Source organism: Anneissia japonica, unplaced genomic scaffold (assembly GCF_011630105.1).
Source record: "Anneissia japonica isolate Jap-2015-1 unplaced genomic scaffold, ASM1163010v1 scaffold287720_len810639_cov167, whole genome shotgun sequence".
Classification (NCBI taxonomy): Eukaryota; Metazoa; Echinodermata; class Crinoidea; order Comatulida; family Comatulidae; genus Anneissia; species Anneissia japonica.
In genome coordinates, this window is record NW_022736945.1 from 22,605 (window position 1) to 43,009 (window position 20,405).

At 32.9% G+C, this 20,405-nt stretch overlaps 2 protein-coding genes and 1 long non-coding RNA gene across 3 annotated transcripts; all 3 read right to left on the minus strand.

Moving 5' to 3' along the window:
• Positions 1-1,777: 1,777 nt before the first annotated feature.
• Positions 1,778-2,675, minus strand: LOC117116989. Its single transcript, XR_004446845.1, has 3 exons — positions 2,594-2,675; positions 2,038-2,102; positions 1,778-1,900 (listed from the first exon to the last, which is right to left on the minus strand). It is a non-coding gene; the product is annotated as an uncharacterized LOC117116989 (long non-coding RNA).
• Positions 2,676-9,888: 7,213 nt separating this feature from the next.
• Positions 9,889-15,152, minus strand: LOC117116999. Its single transcript, XM_033261170.1, has 6 exons — positions 15,059-15,152; positions 14,426-14,523; positions 11,159-11,527; positions 10,639-10,795; positions 10,359-10,423; positions 9,889-10,222 (listed from the first exon to the last, which is right to left on the minus strand). Exons 1-6 carry the CDS (start codon positions 15,139-15,141, stop codon positions 9,960-9,962), a joined length of 1,035 nt encoding a protein of 344 aa, XP_033117061.1. The 5' UTR covers positions 15,142-15,152; the 3' UTR covers positions 9,889-9,959.
• A 242-nt stretch (positions 15,153-15,394) lies between these two features.
• Positions 15,395-17,733, minus strand: LOC117117031. The gene is made up of 3 exons (XM_033261208.1): positions 17,215-17,733; positions 16,419-16,477; positions 15,395-16,310 (listed from the first exon to the last, which is right to left on the minus strand). The coding sequence occupies exons 1-3, from the start codon at positions 17,427-17,429 to the stop codon at positions 16,072-16,074; spliced, it is 513 nt and encodes a 170-aa protein (XP_033117099.1). The 5' UTR covers positions 17,430-17,733; the 3' UTR covers positions 15,395-16,071.
• Between the last annotated feature and the right edge of the window lie 2,672 nt (positions 17,734-20,405).

Genomic DNA, 20,405 nt, shown 5'->3' on the forward strand with positions numbered 1-20,405 from the left:
TACTATGCATATGTAGGCCTAGATAAGTAATACAATACACATTCAGTACAGTACGGTCGACTTTGGCTTAAAAAACTACGGTATGACAGTCGACAGAAGACGGGAAATGCAATTACTACCTCTAAAATCTTACAACTATTACCAATGTATTTTATTTAAAGGCTGGTATACTTATATCATATTGAAATATTCCACTAAAACCGGAGAACTTTCGTCCAAATTGCTACACATTGTCACTTTCCTCGCGACATTGTTTACATTAGTTACCGAGTTTACAAGAACGTTTGTGATTGGCTAATAGCGTCTCATCAATGCTTAACAGGTATAGTAAGTATGCTGTGATTGGGTACTACTTTCGTGAACGACATTATTTTTTCGAAGATAAATTCTCATTTTTGGTTACAGTTTCCCCAAATTTACGATTGCCGACGATTATATTATGTTTCAATAAAATAGTATTGACATTTTTGTGCGAATGCCAAGTAGCGCGGATCGGTGGGTCACAGAATTCGTAAACTAAGCCGATTTTGGAGCCTCAACCCACGGTCTACTAAGCATCGGATGTTTTCCATTTATCTGTCCTGCTATGACAAGATCATTGTGTAGTCTTTTGTTTAGTTGTTAGCTTGTTATTTCATTTTTTTTCACGCATTTTGATTTATTTGTAATATGGGGACAATTTGTTGATAATTGTTGATAACCAGTGTTATTACCAAAGTGTTAATGAGTAAATGAAGAATCATTTTTATTTAATAGATTACATTAATATTTTACAAAATTACGTCATTAAAAAAACATTGAAAAATTCGAAGAGTTTAGTAAAAAAATTATAAAGCACCAAAGTCATAAGCACAAACATAAGAATTGAAGAAAACAACTTTGCTACACCGACAAATAGGTGTGTAGCATACAAGAAAAAAAAAAATGCATATTGCAGGCTAAGCGGATTTATTTGTAATATGGGGACAATTTCAGAACATCCTTGTTCGTATTCCACACACTGTTTATTTCTTTTCTATAAATGTTGATAGCCAATGTTATTACCAATGTGTGAATAAGTAAATGAAGAATCATTTTTATTTGATAGATTACATTAATATTTTACAAAATTACGTCATAAAAACAATGAAACATTCCAAGAGTTTACTAAACAAATTATAAGGCACCAAAGTCATAAGCACAAACGTAAGAATTGAAGAAAATAACTTTGATACACGGACAAATAGGTGTGTAGCATACTAGAAAATAAATGCATATTGCAGAGGCTAAGCGGCTTTTAAACTAAAACTCACTGGTTCTCCGCACATCCCTTCCCCCGCAAGATGGAATTACTGTAGTCCGGTGCAAAAACCTACTATCTCTTTTTGTATTTCAAAAAATTAGGTGTTAAATTTTTTTTTTAATCAAGCCTATACTACGAGATATGTTTCAAACTGAGATCTAGCCTGTCGTATGAAGTGCTGTAATCACTCATTAGATAGTGATAATAATAATAATAATAATAATAGTGCAGACGATGCACTAAAGATGATCGTGTAGGCGTATATTAACGCAGACCCCACTCCATCAAGCCTTGCGCATTATTTATCATAACATGAAGAGTGTGTTGATATTAAATAGTCATCTTTGATAATTGACGAGCTCTTGTACCCAGTTGACGCTTTAGACTCTTCATCGCTTTGAGTATCTTCAGCTGTAGATGTACATGCGATATCAAACAAGTTGTATATAGAGTTGTGTTGGACGAACCTGTCATCTCCAATATTTGGTGAGGTGTGGCACTCATTTGCAGATTCTTCGCCACTTCTCTGCGTATCCGTATCCGCAGCATTGGGAGTGGAATAACTTTGAATTCCAAGATGATTTTCTGCAGTTGATTGCACTGGGTCGCCAACATAATCTGTGGAGACGAAATATTACTAGAAGTACGTGCAAAACAATTGAGCAGGGGCTGTCGGGAAAAGTTAAAAACGGAGATGTTCTTAACCCAATCTCCTGTCAACAACTAAAGAAAACAAAGGCAGTTAGTAAACTCACTTATTTGTATATTTTCATCTGGGATTCTTGATAAGACTAACTGCTTGTTGTCATGATTGCTACGTCTGAAATGAATAAAAAGGTGTTAATCTTATAGCATTTATCGAATGTGTTAAATAAATAAAATAAACTTTTAAAAGTCATGTTTGCTGACGAAAGTGTAAAGTTAAGAAAAGATCTTCATGAAACATATTTTACTATTTAAATACCATTTAAAATGGAAAAAGTAAAATCGATCGAAAGTTAAAAGGAATATCGTTACTCCTTAAGCAGGTTTCCTTAAAATCACTACGCTGTCGCTAGGGTATTTTTCGTGCAATTTTGTACTGCGTAGCAGTCTCCCATGCAATCGGAAGGTTCCCCGATTCGACCGACCAATCAGCATCATCGAAAGATGCAGATAGCCGTGTATTGTATAGAAACCAAGCTTAGTCATTGACGATCCAGATTGCCATGGTTGTATACTGTCATTTATACAACTTTGTTACTGCTTAATCATTATCCTGTTTTTTTTTTAAGCTTATTTAGATTAAGAGTAAGAAAACGTTAAATTTACCTTTTCCGAATCCGTCTTTGACGACAAATAAACAAACTTGTAACAACAATTAGAAATATGGCGATAAACGGTATTAGCATAAATCCTGTTACTTGAGTAAATAATATATAAATATATAACGTAAAAAGCCATGTTATTTTTTGCTAAATAATAAGTTAACAGATGGCGCCTCATAGTATACTGTCATTTATACAACTTTGTTACTGCTTAATCATTATCCTGTTTTTTTTTTTAAGCTTATTTAGATTAAGAGTAAGAAAACGTTAAATTTACCTTTTCCGAATCCGTCTTTGACGACAAATAAACAAACTTGTAACAACAATTAGAAATATGGCGATAAACGGTATTAGCATAAATCCTGTTACTTGAGTTGGCTCAGATGTAACTGCCAAAAAAAAAAAAAAAAAAAAAAATTGGAAGTTGGTCATTTAAAAAAAATTGGAAGTTAGTCATTTTTTGTTATCTTATTTTGTGATTTTATCTATTATTTCAGCAATACCAGATACGAATTTATTTTCAAACTTTATAATGATACGTACATGCAGCCTCGCACAATAGGGAGTTAATATATTTTATTATGTTTTTTGCTGCAGTCACTGTTTTCAATCTTGTAATTATTGAGGTTAAGTGGCCCATCTTCTATTGAAACTTTAGCACACGTCCCTGTGTTCCGTCTGTGTACGTTGAAATAACGATCGTCATATGTCTTCTGTATGTAAAGTACAGTAACTACTAACTGCTTGTACTCCTGATCGTTATTAATGACTGTAATGTCTCCTCCTTGTCGTTGGCATTCACGTCGAGCGTCATAACACGAAAGCTTTCTTGATGAATATAGGATGAATTTGTAGCAGGATGGTGACAAAATGTGCACATCTTTAATCAAGACTGTATATATGACAAATAAATATCAATATATATCAATACAGTAATTAAAACTAAATTATGATAGAATTTATTTATTATATAAAAGGCCTGTTATATAAATCATTGCCTAAATAAAAAATATAATACTTCGTCACACACACTCCCTCGCTCACCACCCTGCAATTTTTCCAAAATGTTACATTCACTACACTAATATGTATGCTATTATTCATTAACTTTTTACTGCAATTGGTGATAATTTTTTCCGTTGTCAACACTGATAGCACAGAGACTGAGGCACATCGGATTATAATTATTCTAATATTTAAGCCTTCAGAGATATAATGTCGAGTATATTTTGTAAATAATCTGTTTGTTTTGATTATAATAATAACATTGCTGGTGGAACACTTCTTTTTCTGTCATCGGTTTCTGTGTATAGGCCTAGTTGTTAGCTATAATTGAATGTCATCATCCAATTCTTTCTTCAAGGAAATACAAAATGTATTCATACCAATTTCTTTTTGAAAACTATCCGCTTTCCTGTAATACCATTTACCATTTGCCGTATAAATCAAATAGCAGTTACTGTCATCTCCTGCACACACAAACCCGCTAAGAAAAGAAATATCCAAATTGTTTAGAATACATATATTACGCAGTCCTCACTAAGATAAGCCAATGACACAATGCTGGCACTCTAATTAAGTTGTAATAATAATATCAAATTTATGATTAGGCCTACACGTAAAAACAATACTTACGGAGGGCATTGTGATTCAATAATGTCTAGACATGCATATTTCAAGATGAAAATCAATAACAATTTACTAAATCGTTGCATATTGTTTAAAGTCTTGGACTCAAAGAATGTACAGATAAGAGTCTTCTACGATTAGGACATCCTAAGCTACATGTTCATATCTCAGTAATTGGATAAAAAAAATCAACCGTTTCACTTTTGAATGACTATGTATGAATTTTATACAGTTTCCTGGAAAACTGGGGAAACAATCGTACGTTTATAGAATATCAAATAATATATAAGAATGGTTTCAACTATACTAAGAAACGTTATACAAATTACAGTATATAACAAATATGTAAAATATATATAAATAATGCAGAGCTCTCTAACATCGTATGCCTATATGCTTTTATTCTCGCTCGGAAAACTATTTTACATACTATTGGTTGTACATATTCACTTTATTGCTAAATATATGAACTAGGCCTATATGAACTATGTTGAACAATGTATATAAATAAATTGTAAAGCTACATTCAGATCTCGCATTCTCAACATAATGAGTAAATTAGCAGTACTTTTTATAAGTCAACTGCTTATCAGTATATTGCATTCATAACTGTGGGTGTTCACAATCAATCTCATGTATAAAAAACTTGCATTTCGAAATAATTTTAACAAAACTGTATGGAAATAATAGATGTGACACATATATTGCAAATAAATTTGGTCTTTTAAATTCAATCAAACACAATGCTGCATGCACAATTCTCTTACTGATATGATCAGAATTCTCCCTATACGACAAGTGACCATCATCGACATACAATGGGCTTATTTTATTTTCCAAGCATCGTATTTTTTATATCTCTGCAGATCATTGCGTAGACTTTGCATTTTTTTTCACGCAGTTTGTTATATTTATCCTTTGGGATTTTTTTCTGTACTTGTTTATAATCAATGTTATTGACCAATGTGTATAAGAAATTACGTTAGAAACTGGGATCAATGGTTTGTCAGTGAAGAAAATTGCGTCCGGTTGAACTCTATGCAACGATAGCGACGGAGTAGTATCACGTGGTATCGTGACGTAACACGGTAGTACTCTATACAACTATGTCTCAGAACGCTTTTCCACATTATTACCCCAGTCATTACTAATACTAATAAGATACTAATACTTCAAATATCGTCTAAAGCCAACTAAGACCAATCTAAGAAAACTTTTAAAAATTAAAGTAGGAGATGATGCTTTCTTTATGTGCCACCTTCGTATAAGAGTAGGTCTATATTATATTCTTTTTGGTATATTAAATTCTTTTTGGTTTACTAAATTACTAAATATTTCGACATTAATTATGTCATCATCAGGAATGACATAATTAATGTCGGAATATTGAATCCTGACACGATGGTGTGCATTTCGATACCTTTCGGTTTTTACTAAATAAGTATATGATGAACAATGTATACTGTAGCTATTGCTGGATCTCTTCTAAAGGTTTTAAAAGTGTTTCGACGTTCGCCCTCATACGACAGGTGATTATCATCGATCGCATTGGGCTTTTTATTTTCCAAGCATCGAATGTTTTCCATTTCTCTGCCCTGCTATGACAAGATCATTGTGTAGTCTTTTGTTTAGTTGTTAGTTTGTTATTTCATTTTTTCACGCAGCTTGATTTATTTGTAATATGGGGACCATTTCAGAACACCCTTGTTCGTATTCCACACACTGTTTATTTCTTTTCTATAATTGTTGATAACCAATGTTATTACCAAAGTGTGAATAAGTAAATGAATAATTATTTTTATTTGCTAGATTACATTAATATTTTATAAAATTACGTCATAAAAACAATGGAACATTCCAAACAAATTATAAGGCACCAAAGTCATAAGCACAAACGTAAGAATTGAAGAAAATAACTTTGCTACACCGACAAATAGGTGTGTAGCATACAAAAAAAATGCATATTGCAGAGGCTAAGCGGCTTTTAAACTAAAACTCACTGGTTCCCCGCACATTCCTACCCACGCAAGATGGAACTACTGTAGTCCGGTGCCTAAACCTACTATCTCTTTTTTGTATTTCAGAAAATTAGGTGTTAAATCATTTTAAAAATTAAGCCTATACTACGAGATATGTTTCAAACTGAGATCTAGTCTGTCGTTATGAAGTGCTGTAATCACTCATTAGATAGTGTAGACGATGCACTAGAGATGATCGTGTTTTGTTTCTTATCATGGAAGTTTTGGTTATTTTATATAGGCCCAGTGTTCTTATTTATTATTTCAGCAATACACTATGGAATGTATTTTTCACAGTGGCGGATTTAGAGAGGGGCGTACGCACCTCTATATCTTGTTAAAAAAATTGTTTTGTAAAGCTTATCAGAAAATTACCATGCTAAATATTAAAAATCAATCAAATATCAGCTCAAATTAATGAGGTTATGCTAGAGGTTTAAGGGAGAATCTTCCCTTGCGCCCGTACCAGGGATTCTTTCCTGAGACTCTCACTTAGTTCGGACATTCACGCCCCCCTCTTTCTTACCGGGCTGGATCCGCCCCTGTTGTTTTTCAGATTTTGATTATACATTATGATACGGTACCTGTAGCCTCGCACATTAGGGAGTTAATATATTGCTTCTTACTGCAATCACTGTTCTCAATATCGCAATCATTGAAGTTAAGTATCCCATCTTCTACTGAAACTTTGGCACACATCCCTGCGTTCAGTCTGTGTACGTTGAAAGAACGGATCCTCGAATGCCTCCAGTATGTAAAGAACACTTTCTGCGACTTTACCTTGGGTATCAATCCTGTGAACAGCAGAACAGGAACCATCTCAGATCCATGGCAACAGATAGGACGCCCTCTTCCAAAGCTGATTACTTTTTCTCTTTGGTATAATAGCGCTCTTTTATACACTTATAATAGCGCATGAATGGCGCCCTCTTGCTAAATTGGAAACTTTTGAACCTTGACCGACGCTTCTATTTGTTACGCGTAAATCGCGGAGAACGCTATCTTGTGTTTATAAGATCTTTGATTAACAGCATTTTACAGACTGGCAAAATGTAATACTTCGTAATATAAATTTATTCATTAACCGCTGCAGAATTTCCAAAATATATTATATTCACAACACAAATATATATTCTTTAATTATTTAATAAATTGCCATGCAATTGGGGACAATTTTCGCTGTTGCTATCTCCTAACATAGAGATATATATTAATAATGTAAGTTAATCTCTAATATTTACGCCTTTAGAAATATAACGCCGGGTATATTCTGTAAATAATCTGTGCTGACTTTGGCTATAATAATAAAAATATCGTCAACCAAATAATTTTTCAAAGAAATACAAAATATTGTAATTCATACCAACTATATTTGCATAACTATTCCCACGCCAATAGTACAAATAACTATTTTCCGCATAAATCAGGTAACAGTTACTATCGCGTGCACACACAAATCCAATATGAAAAGAATATCCATCGAAATTTGTTAGAATGCCGTTATTACGGAGTCCTCAATAGGACAAGCTAATAACACAACCTTATCACTATTATTAAGTAGAAGTAATGATATTTTTAAAATAACTGAAACAAAAAATAACAGAATGGATACGCAGAGAAAGTAAAAGAGGAAGAGGAAGACAGAAATAGAGGTGGGGAGACGACTTGAAAATATACGTAAGTAATATTGGTTGAAAGAAACATCAGACAGAAAAAAGTGGAAGAGAGTCACTAGAGGAGGGGTGAACTATGACATAGAGGAGGGGTGAACTATGACATAGAGGAGGGGTGAACTATGACATATACCGTAATGCATTCTTATATCATGTAGCTTCTGGTTGTTCACAATTCCTTGTTCAAAATTCATCTCATAATTGAAATAAAAATAACAAAAACTCCAAGTACATAGATAACAATTTACAATTCACTTTATTTGATAATCACCCCCAACAAAGAGGTATGGTCAAACTGCAAGCACAAAACAATAAATGAAGATGAAAAGAGAGAAAGAGAAACTCATAGTGAAAGAGTACGATGCCACTACGTCTAGGCATAAATATTTCCAGACTCAGTAGGCCAATGAGTTTACTAAATCGTTGCATGTGCCTATTGTTTAAGGTCTCGGAATCAAAAATTGTAGGCTTATATCAAAGGCCTATGGTTTTGGCATCTTATTTATGTTCATGTCCCAGTTAATTAGTTTTACTTTTGATAGAAATTACCATGTCAACTCTAGAAAAGCTAAAGTATAATAGGCCTATGATTACACGTAAACCAATACATAGAGAGGACATTTTGTTTGCACAACGTCTAAGCATGAATATGTCCAGATGAGAATCAATAGGAGTATACTAAATTGTTGCATATTTTTTAAGGTCTTGGAATTAAGAAATGTATAGATAAAAGTCTTCTATGACTATGACAGCTTAATTTACATATTCGTGTGCCATTTAATTGGTTAGAAAATCAACCGTTTCACTTTTGATAGAATTTATCGAGTCATTTGAAAAAAAGCTAATGTATTTAAGTAAAGAAAACAGCTTCCTGATTAACAGATACATGCACGATTGAAGGTTTATAGCACATCTACTAATATACAGAATGGCTTCAACTATGCTTAGAGATGTTAGGCGAAGTACAGTATGTAAACAATATAAAAGATATATAAATAATGCAAAGCTCTGTAACATCGTATGCCTACTTGTTTTTATTCTCGTTCAAAAGCGGATCACTTTAAAATTTATTTTACATGCATACTAAATAATAATATATGAATTATGATAAACAATGTATATTGTATAATGTAGATTTTACTTGTTCACAATCCATCTCATAATTGAATTATAACAAAAAGATAAAAACTAAAAAATACATGGGTAACTATAATAGTTGTGACAAATAATGTAATTATAAATGTTTTAACTTTAAGGTCTTGCAAACCTCAATTCTCCTAAAGGCTTTAAAAGTGTCTGGTATGAACACGATCCAGCATCGACCGCATTAGGCGTGTTTTATTTTCTAAGCCTTGCATCTTTTCCATTTCTCTGCCCTGGGTATGACAGACTCATTGTGTAGGCTTTGCTTTAATTGTTTTTAATCTGTTATTAAATTTTTTATCACAATGTTTGATATAGGCTTATTTATATATGAGAAAAATCGTAGAGCAGTCTTCACGATCGTTATATTCCACACACACTTAATTGTTTTTCTGTAATTGTTTGAAATCAATGTTATTGCCCAGTATGAATAAGTAGATAAGTCAATGCGGAATCATTCTTATTTGATAGATTGCATTAATATTTTACAAATATTACGTCATAAAAACAATGAAACATTCAAAAGAGAATGTACAAACTAACCAGTCATAAAGTACGACTGTTAAATTCAAAGAAACCTGACTCAAAAGAATAGGCCTATCTAGTACCCCGATCAATTAGGTGTAGCATACAAGAAATTGAAGTAAAATGCATACCGGTATAGGCCTATCTAGGCTAAGCGGCTCTTACATACTTTTTGTTAAATTCATTGGTTCACTGCACATTCCGACCCCTGCGAGAAAGATGGAACTAATCCTGTGCCAAAATCCTACTGGTTTTTTTTTTTTTTTTTTTGTGTATTTTTTTTTTTTTTGTGTGTATTTCGTAAAGTTAGGTGTAAGCCTATATACGCAATATGTTTCAAACTAAAACCCAGCCTGTCGTTATCAACTGCCATCATCACTTTTTAGATTTCAGACGGTGCACTAGAGATGATCGTGTGGGCGTATAACGCAGACTCCATTTCATCTCGCCTTGCGCAGCTGCATTCCTCATTGGAAGAGTGTGTTGGCATTATGTAATCTTCGATAATTGACGAGCTCTTGTACTCAGTTGACGGTTTAAGCTCTTCATAGTCGCCTTCTTGAATAAATTCAGCTTTGAGGGCGGAGTAACTTTTATCTCCCATAAGGTGTCCTACCGCTGAATCCACACCATCACCAGGTTTATCTAGTTGGGATTTAAACACATTCATCTATTAAAATTACTTGAATATTTAAATTAAATCAGTTTTTCTTCAAAATTTGTTTTTTATGGTTTTGTACCAGGAACATGTACAAAGTTTACATTTCCTGGCTGTACTCACTTTTTGATTGATGCTTTTCTATGCTTCTTGATGAGGTTAAAGTTGGGTTATTATAACAACAATTCCTATAATTAAGAAATATGCATTATAGACACGATTATTATTCTAGTAAATGTAAGACCTTAAACTTAGCTTGATCATCTAAATTTACTGAAGAAACTCAAGTTGAGGAAATTAATGGACACCATGTAAAACTGAAATATATGCTCATGATACTGTATGCAAGTATTTCTTTTTTCTGCTTTTACTTTCGTAGCATACATGGTAAAGAAACAATTACCTTTTCCGCATTCGTCGATAAATGCACACACTTAAAATGGCGATAAGAATCATCACAACGATAAGCGGGGCTAGAATAGACACGACTGTCGGACTAGAATCTTCCAGTAATCCCCCAGGAGTTGAAATTGCAAGGGTCACCTTCGTAAAATATGATTCTGTTTAAAAAAAAAAAGTAGTAAGCATATTGACATTTTGTATAGAAGGTTTACTGTTAGTTGTCAGAAATTATATTTTTGGCCTAAAATCGATCGAATCTACAGTGGGAAATATGAATTTATCCCTAAACCTTCTTAATCAAATACTATAGTTATTACATTCAACGTGTATACGAGCGGTTTCAGGTCTATATATAATTACGAAAATATGATGTAGTAATAAATAACAGAAAAAATGTAAAAAAAAAAAAAAAAAACTTTACTGTATTTTTGGAAAACTACTTTGTTGTTTCTATAAATTACTTATTTCAGTACTACACACTGTAGTTTATCGCAGATTATATTATCATCTTTTGTACGTACCTGTGTCTGTATTTGTACCTCCTTTGTACGTACCCGTACTTGTACCTGTGGCCTCACACATTATGGAATTAATATTTTGTTTTTCATTACGGTCTTTTATTTTAATCATGTCACTATTTTCCAAAATACCGTCTTGTATTGTAACTTTAGCACACATTTCTTGTGTATTTACATTGAAATAACTGTCTTCCTTTGTATACAATATGTAAAGAACAATGTCCACCAATTGATTATACTCTTGGATGTTGTCTATGAACGTAATGTTTCCTTTCTCATGCTGGCATTCAAGTTGAGCGTCATAACATGATTGCTCTCTTGACAATCCTTGTGGGATGAATTTGTAACAGGATTTTGACAAAGAATATTCGCCTTTAAAATCAGATTGACATTACATTAGTAACAAAGACTGCGCTAAACTATAGAATATAATGGGATGACATAAATTTGCCTAACATAAAATTGAGGGACAATAGTTTAGTTTAAGAAAATGTTGAAAAAAAACTCACACACGACTATGCAATTGCATAATATATATATATATATATATATATATATATATATATACACCTATATATACAGTATAGGCACATATATATTATTCAATATAACATAGGCCTAAGCAACGGCGGCGGAACATTTTTGAATTTTTGAAAGTGAGGGGCCATTTCATAAGGTTGGGTATGCGAGCGAAGCGAGCATCTATGCTGGGGCCAGGGGGCCGCCAAGGGCCCCGCCCCCTGGAAGCTACGGATATTACGAAGTTTGGTGAATTTTATAATTATAGGCATCAAGCTACTGTAATATGATTTCATATTTGTTGTAATTTCCAGTGGCGGATCCAGGAATTCGAAATAGAAGGGCCCAGGGAGGGTATTTTCACAGATAGAAGATCCATACTAAGACAATTTGTGATTACTGGCACCTCTAGATGACCGGAAATTGCACTTCCAGACATAAAATTTGAATATAATTATCTTTATATCTCCATCTTTTTATTGAACAATTTAGAAGGGTGGTGGTGGGCCGGCTGGGTCCCCTTGAATCAGCCACTGGGTACTTCTGAATCTATACCACCTCAGCCCCACCGTGGTTGGGGCTGAGGTAAGAAAATTTGTGATTATGGCACCTCTAGATGGCCTGAAATTACACTCTTAGACTTAAAATTTGAATATAATTTTCCTTATATCTCGATTAAAAAAAAAATTGAATTAACCTCCCCCTCCCCTTGAACGCGTCACAGATTTCCGAACAAAGTCGAGATTGCTTCCACGACCTCAATAAATTATTTATTATGAGGGTTATCCTTGATATGTGTTCCCCGACGAAAACTTCACTTTTCCCCGATGAAATTACCCTTCTATGTAGCTCAGAAATGATACTCCAACTGTGGCGGGTCCAGGAAGTCGAAATTGAGGGGTTCCAGGGAGAGTCTTGCGTAAATAGAATGTCCACCCGCCTCAGCCCCACAACTGTTGGTAAGAGGTAAAAAAAAAATATGATTATGGCACCTCCAAATGGCCGGAAATGGCACTCTCAGATTAAAAGTTGAATACAATTATGTTGGTTTTCTCAATTTTTTAAAAAATAATTCTGAAAAAAAGGGATGGGGTCCCGTGCTGACTGGGTTTCCCCTTGAATCTGCCACTGTTCAATAGAACACATGACATAGCCTACCATTTTGTTTCACAAATGATTAATTCCTAATGTCAAGCGAAAGATTTTTTAATTCGAAATATTATTTTTTACTCAATACAGTTTTTACAACCTATAACACATTAACTACAGTGTACTGTAAATTCTGTAGTTAACCTTCAGACAACTTTATTTAAAAGAAGTGGCCTAATAAGTATCTTATTGTTTTCGTTAAATTAGAGTTTAAATGTGGTTATATTACGCTAGTTTGAAGGTTTACTGTAAGCCAATCAGTTATGCTTACTATACATCTTCGTGGTTAGCATAAAGAGAACTAGAACGTCGCTCCATTTTAAGAGACGGTGCCTACCTCCCCCCATATGCCTAAATAAGAATTCACGAATGCAGGCGATTTTTTCTGCATGCTAGAGGGTGGGTTTCAAGAAAACTTTACAGACGCACGTGTACAGACACAGAGGGAACTTGTAATGTTCGTTAGAAAATGTAAAAAAAAAAATTTAAAAAAAATCCATATTTAATATTAATAATAATAATAATAATAATAATAATAATAATAGGGCAATTTGTAAGGAGCAAATAAACAAGGTCCCTAAGCACCAAAAAAAAAAAAAAAAAAAAAAAAAAATTTTTTTGGGGCCCCCCCCCCCCCCCTTTTTTTTCCCCCCCCCTTTTTTTTTTTTTTTTTTTTTTTTTTTTTTTTCAAGAAAACTTTACAGACACAGAGGGAACTTGTAATGTTCGTTAGAAAATTAAAAAAAAATCTATATTTTATAATAATAATAATAATAGGTCAATTCATAAGGCGCAAATAAATAAGGTGTAAGCACGAAATAACAATAGTAATAATAATAATAATAATAATAATAATAATAATAATAATAATAATAATAATAATAATAATAATAATGACCATTGCAGCGTTCGTAAAATGTTTGTCACCGGCGCTGGTAACAGTCACAAAAGTGGGGGGAGGGGCAGGCCCCGCAGTAGAAAAAGTGGGTGGGCCAATGGCTCCCCTGGCTCCCCCCACCCCCCGCTTCCGCCGCCGTTGGGCCTAAGTCAAGTTGCTGCTTAGCATTAGGAACACAAATAATGTATAAATCCAATAGATAATAAGTCAGTGCGAATTAAAATAGCGCTCGGTTCTGTAGCCATTAGCCAAGAAGACATGTATGTATGTATGAAACGATAAAAGATTCACTACATGCTACAAGTAGGCCTACGAAATCGCCTCGACGTAACCGTAAGTAAGTGGAAAATATAGAATACTCGCGTGTTGTGTATGCGCCTGAGGCATATAAAAGCTTTATCCTTGATCCAGATACTACACCATGCAGCCACGGCACACGAATATCTTGATTTTTTAAAGTAACATTATAAGTTTATTCAACGTTAAATTTTAAACAAATATTTATTGGTGCATATTATTAATATATTACTGATTAAATTAGTGGGTTTTTGAAGTTTGATATTATTTATTATGTTAACGGTAGAATGTTGCAATCTGATGTTCTAGGTATTTTTTTTAATTCTATACCTATGAACAATTTAGCCTGACAAACTAAATCGTCTTTCGAATAATCCTAGAGAACATACATGATAGATATTTCATACCAGTTCTCACTGCAGCACTATCTGAGTACTTGTAATTCCATTCACCATTCACTGTATAAATTAGGTAGCACGTACTACCACGAGAACACACAAATTCACTAAAAAAAAAATTCCACCTGCATATTAGTGTAAACAACTCAATCTTAACAATTGACGATTGTGTGTGCATTTAGTTTCCTTAAATTACACAAACTATAGAATAGAAATATTAGAATTAACATCATCATCGTCATATCATCATCCTTATTCTCATCATCATCATCATCATCATCATCATCATCATCATCATTACAAGCAGCAGCATAAATAGTAGTTTAGTAGCAGTAGCAGCAACAATAGTAGCGATAGTAGTAGCTCTTGCTGTCGTCGTTGCTGTTGATGTTGCTGTTGCTGTTATTATTATTATTATTATTATTATTAATATTATTATTATCATTATTATTATTAATAACATTATTATTATTATTATTATTATTATTATTATTATTATTATTATTAATAATATTATTATTATTAATATCATTATTATTATTAATAACATTATTATTATTATTATTATTATTATTATTATTATTATTTTTATTATTATTATTATTATTATTATTATTATTATTATTATAAAACACTACTTACGGAGGACAATGACGTGTTACCACAACGTTCACAACTGAATATTTCCAGAGGAGAAGCAGTAAAATCTTATTGATTCGTCGCATATTGTTTGAGGTGTATGGCTCAAGGAAAGTACACAATAAATGAGTAAGTTTTAGCAAGCCCAGTACGATATACAAATTTACATATACGCATTCTTAGAAACCCATCCAATAAATTACGCTGGTTGATAAAATTTTAGTTTTGATTGGATGAACCTTCAAAGTCAACACCTTCATTTTTCAAGCTTCCGTTTGTTTTGCTTTCAGATTTTTTTTTTAAACAGAAAGATGCGACATCATATGTTTATAGCACAGAACAATTTTATTGGTCATGAAAACTTGTCACAAGCACAATTGCTAATAGTGAATATTTCAAAAAACGGAAATTATATAGATTTTTAATATATTATTATAAACTTAACTTCATAAAGACCTGCAAAATAGATGGCAAGATAAGAATGTAACGCTTTCTTAAATAAAAACTTCCAGGAGCCAATTGGACTTATAGGGCAGAGGAGCTTATTCCCAGTTTATGCAGTGTGAAGCACTAGATCTTCTACTCGTATCTACCAAACTCAAACTAGATGTTGTGTTTCAGCCAATGTTAAACACAATTTTCGGCAGTGTCATGTGTAATGCTTTGTTTTCTACCTTAATTGTGCTTAGACATATGACATAAAAGTTATGGGGGTAAGATGGGATTTATGGAGCGGTATCGTTGATATTTATTTTAATGAACACAATATCAAAATCTTATTATATTCTATTTTTTTATTTTATAAAAAAAAAATATGTAATTGTGTATATATAAAATTTAAATATAATGAAAGGAATTTAGAGTCTATATTTTTTATATTTCTCCATTGCATTATTCCGCTTGCTGTTTCTAAATAAGTGCAAGCAATTTTTAAATTGATGTTTCTCCGATGCTAATCATCTTCTTTAATGAAACGCTAGGTGGCAGTCTACACGCATGTTTCAACCGACCGTGCATCAGTTGTTAGGGGCGATTGTGGCATCGTATAACGCTGGTCCCACGTCATGTCTTGTGCAGCGTTCCTCATCATCGGATAATTGTGTTGGCACCATGTAGTCATCTATTACTACTAGGTACTCAGTTGCCGCTTTAGATTCTCCTTCGGCACCTTTATGAATATCCACGATTGTGGCGTATAGCTCATCTTCCACATGGCATTTTACCGCTGATTGCACAACTTCATTCAGTGGTGGTTCTGGTGAGATAGGAACATTTTCTTTATGAAGATTACTTGAATACTGTTTAAACCAAAACATTTATGAAAACAACATAGTTAAACACATGTGTCTCTGGTGGTACTTACGTTTTGGTTGATTTTTGTCTGTACATCTTGTTAAGGCCACATTGTTATGATAGCAATGTCTGAAGTTAAAAGAAACATGCACGTTTACGTTATTCAGAAAAGCAAGAACAAAATAGTAAAAACACTTCATAGAATATGCATACCCCCAAAAAATAAAACAGAAAAAACAGCAGTATACCCTCAAGGAAATAATGGAATCGCCTGACGTATCAGACACTTTATTATCTTGAGTGCAACAGCATACCCTACAAAACTAATAGAATCGCCCATCGTGTTCTTGAGTGCCTTCAAAATCAAAGGGGCGATTCCATTATTTTCTTTTATGCTAAATTTTACGTGACATTGTCCTTTGACCTTTTTCCGAAAATTAAATGGTGTCTTTCCTCAGTTATGATGTATCATTCTACTAAATTTTATGAAGATCAATTTTAGTTTTTGCGTAAACTTGCTAACAGACAGACAAGTAGACAGCGGTGAATACATAACCTCCTTTGGTGGTGAATACATACACTCCTTTGGTGGTGAATACATACCCTCCTTTGGTGGAGGTACTGTAATAAAGATATGATTTCTAAATTCACAACAAAGTGCTTATTAGAAGCACGAAAAAAAAACAACCCAAAGCATTTAGTTTAAATGTAGTCAATTTATTATTTTACTGATATAGATATTCACTTAATATTCTGAAAGTAATACAGTCATCATAAAATATTTCTATATAAATTTAGAATGTATATTTTGTTACCAGATTATTCGGTTCTTACTTTCTAAAAACATGCTAAAAACAATATTTTACCTGTTCCGCATTCTTTGATAAACGAACAAACTTAAAACGATGCTTAGAAATACGACGACGAGAAGCGGCGTTACAATAGGTACCACATTAAGTCTACTAGCTGCTTTTTCCTGACCTTCATGTGGTTTATAGTCAGTCGTTGAAACTGTCGTAAAATATGATAACAAATTAATGTGGCCTGTTATTTTTTGTAGGAAGGGATATTTTTTATACATAACATAGAATCGTTTATAAATATGATAAATATCAATTAAAAATTCAATAATAAATAAAAATTAGAGTTTGTGTAGTTATTCTTGAATTTTGATTAAATAAATTACAATCAATTTACAATGCTGAATTTCTAAAACGGTTTGTGGATATGTTATGTTGTTTAAGTCTAACCCTTCCCGATCTATTTACGATAATGTCTGAGTATAATGGATGGGATGATTCTTTCATAATTAAATTAAATTTCTTAAGTGTAACATTTTTAAAGATACTGGTAACTTCTAAATATTTCACATCGGCTAGAATCACTCTGCCAGCCTCGTTAACAATTCTCGATAGTTTACATTTGCTGTCTACGGTGATATGAGAAAACCAAATATTTATACAATAAGAAAGGATATAATATAATAATATTAATATAATATATATACATATAAATATATATATATATATATATATAGCCGTTAGCACTGTTAAATTATATTTAAATTATCAAAGAAAGGTAATAACCTGTCTCTTATACACATCTAGATGTGTATAAGAGACAGTCTTGACACTAGTATCATCAATATCAAACACTATGGAATAAGTTACTTCAGAGCAGCTTAGACTTTACGGGGTGCACATTATCATCTCAAACCCATCAACCCTGAATTTACCTTTCATGTGAGAACTTTGAACTTTATTGGAACACTTTTGTATCAGTGGCACACACCATCTGGTGGTGCATCCAAATAACAAACAACATTTCACAAAATACAAAGAAAAGATACATTGAAAAAAATTTAAAATGATAGAAAAGTAAACATTAATGAGTACAATGGAAGGAATGTCCCATGACCAAGAGACGGGCTGCCCAACTCGACAAGGTGGAGCCTAGCCGAATGGAGCAGTCTAACTTTCAGTGAATTACTCAGCACTTAAGACATGTTCATTTTGTTGGCCTTAAATTTTAAACACACTTAAAAAGGTCCTTGTCATTTGAAGAATGACAACCATAACTACCAAAAGTGACTAATAATAATTTTTTTCTTCCTTTCCTCCTCCTTTCTTTTCCTTTTCTCTTTCTTCTTCTTTTTTCCTCCCCTCCCTTGTTTCCTTCCCCTCCCCCCTTTTTCTTTCAAACAATTCAAATGACTAAGAGAAATTTAGGTGTGACTAAATAATAAATAATGATAACAATAAATAATGCCTTAATAACAAACAACTTAATGACTACAAACCTAACTAACAGTGAGAAAAACTAAAGTACAATTTAACTTGTTTGGGAGGTAATGTAGCAAAGATCTACTTGTCCATGCATTAATTAAATATTCTTTACATTGGAAATCAAAGGTTTGTTCTAATATTACATTTTCTATATACATATCATCAACCTTAAGGTGACGTTTAAATTGCTGTGATCCATTTTTAAAACTATGCCAATATACACTTAAACCATTTTCGTGAAGACTTTCCATAATATTTGAGTATGTAATATCTCTAATAAAATTTAATCTAGTACAGTCAAATAAGAAGTGTTCTACAGTTTCTTTTTGGTTGTCTGTATATAGTTTGCATGTGCCTGTGTTAATATGATTAGACCATGATTGTTTGCGGCCTTCAAGATCCAACGAGTTGGGTTTTGCTTTGAATTTTAAATTAATGCCTTTGAAGTTTGATTTGTCCAGCAAATACTGTTCAAAGTGTGGATTTCCTTTATACATTAAATATTCTGACAATGATGATTTACTTTGAGCACAAATAAGCCATTCTTTATCATCATTGTTTCTATTTTCTTTCCTAAATTGCCTGATCCAGTCAGTTGCAGGTTCTTGATTAAACTTATAAAATTGAATCGACTTTGTTTTAGTATCTCTTATATTGGATAACCATTGCAATTTTAAGTTTTTCTGAACATAAAAAATTGCTTTGAAAAGTAAATAAGACCATCTGTCATCTTCCATATTTTTTAGTCTATTAAAGTATTGGACCCTAAAATCATTTTGAATTGAGTTAACAGTTTGCCATCCTAATTCACCGTATAATGCCTCTTTGGCAACACTACTTGGGGCTTTAAGTATAATCCTTGCCATTTGGTATTGCATGTTCTCAATTTTTTCTGGCAATGTTTTTCCATTGCAAAACCAAACTGAGCTTGCATAATTGATAGTCGGCAATCCAATAGTTTTCCATAGCAAGTCCCCGTAAAGACTCTGTTAAAGTCTTCTTGTTCAGTTAGTATTGACTTAATATATGCAATAATACGGTTGCCCTTTTTAATAACTTCATTTATGTGTTGTGTATCAGATAATGATCGAGAAATGTGTACTCCCAGATATTTATAAGTTTCACTTTCAGAAATATAACCATTCCCGAGTCGCCATTTCCTATGTACTTTAATTCGTTGTCCTGTAATTAGAACATTTGATTTTTCGTAATTAAAAGCGAGCTTCCATTTATTTGAAAAATCTCCCGCAGTTTCTAATAGTAAATCCAGGTCTCGATCATTATCTGCCCTCAGCGGCGTGTGCGAAGCACAACTCAGAGTCAGAAGTGGAACGGGAGCTGTAATTTGTATGGCAAGGAGATGGTGCTACCCATAATTCGTATTAAGGGAATTCACGCCCACAAACCTTGTTGTTATTAATATTTTGGTTATAATAGAAAACTTTTATTTTTTGGCGACGTCATACTCACGCTATAGTTAGCATGCATAAGTCATAAGATAGATTACGTCACCTTTTCCTGGTAAGGCAAACTTTCCCGGCGTGCTTTTTTCATGGATAAACAAACACCACTGCTTTGCACAGGGCTACAAGAGCCGCATAGTTAGCATATAATACTTTAACAAGGCACATCTGCAACTGAATTATTCTTAGGCCCTATTTAATTTTTTTCTTATTTTAATTTATTTCTTTCGAAAGTGTACTTTCTATCACATAATTGCACTTGGGCCTAGGGCCTAGTCATATTATGCTTCATCGTCCCCCGCTATACAC

What these genes read in the sequence shown, in the direction of transcription:
- LOC117116999 (XM_033261170.1), bottom strand. Translation starts at nt 15,141, where the DNA reads ATGCGACGAATCAATAAGATTTTACTGCTTCTCCTCTGGAAATATTCA. An exon ending in AGGTACAAATACAGACACAG is followed by an intron (nt 10,796 to 11,158) that starts GTACGTACAAAA and finishes TTTTTTAAACAG; the next exon opens with AATCATATTTTACGAAGGTG. An exon ending in AGAAAAGCATCAATCAAAAA is followed by an intron (nt 10,223 to 10,358) that starts GTGAGTACAGCC and finishes AATCCCAACTAG; the next exon opens with ATAAACCTGGTGATGGTGTG.
- LOC117117031 (XM_033261208.1), bottom strand. Translation starts at nt 17,429, where the DNA reads ATGTATAAAAAATATCCCTTCCTACAAAAAATAACAGGCCACATTAAT. An exon ending in TATCAAAGAATGCGGAACAG is followed by an intron (nt 16,478 to 17,214) that starts GTAAAATATTGT and finishes TTTTAACTTCAG; the next exon opens with ACATTGCTATCATAACAATG. An exon ending in AGACAAAAATCAACCAAAAC is followed by an intron (nt 16,311 to 16,418) that starts GTAAGTACCACC and finishes CTATCTCACCAG; the next exon opens with AACCACCACTGAATGAAGTT.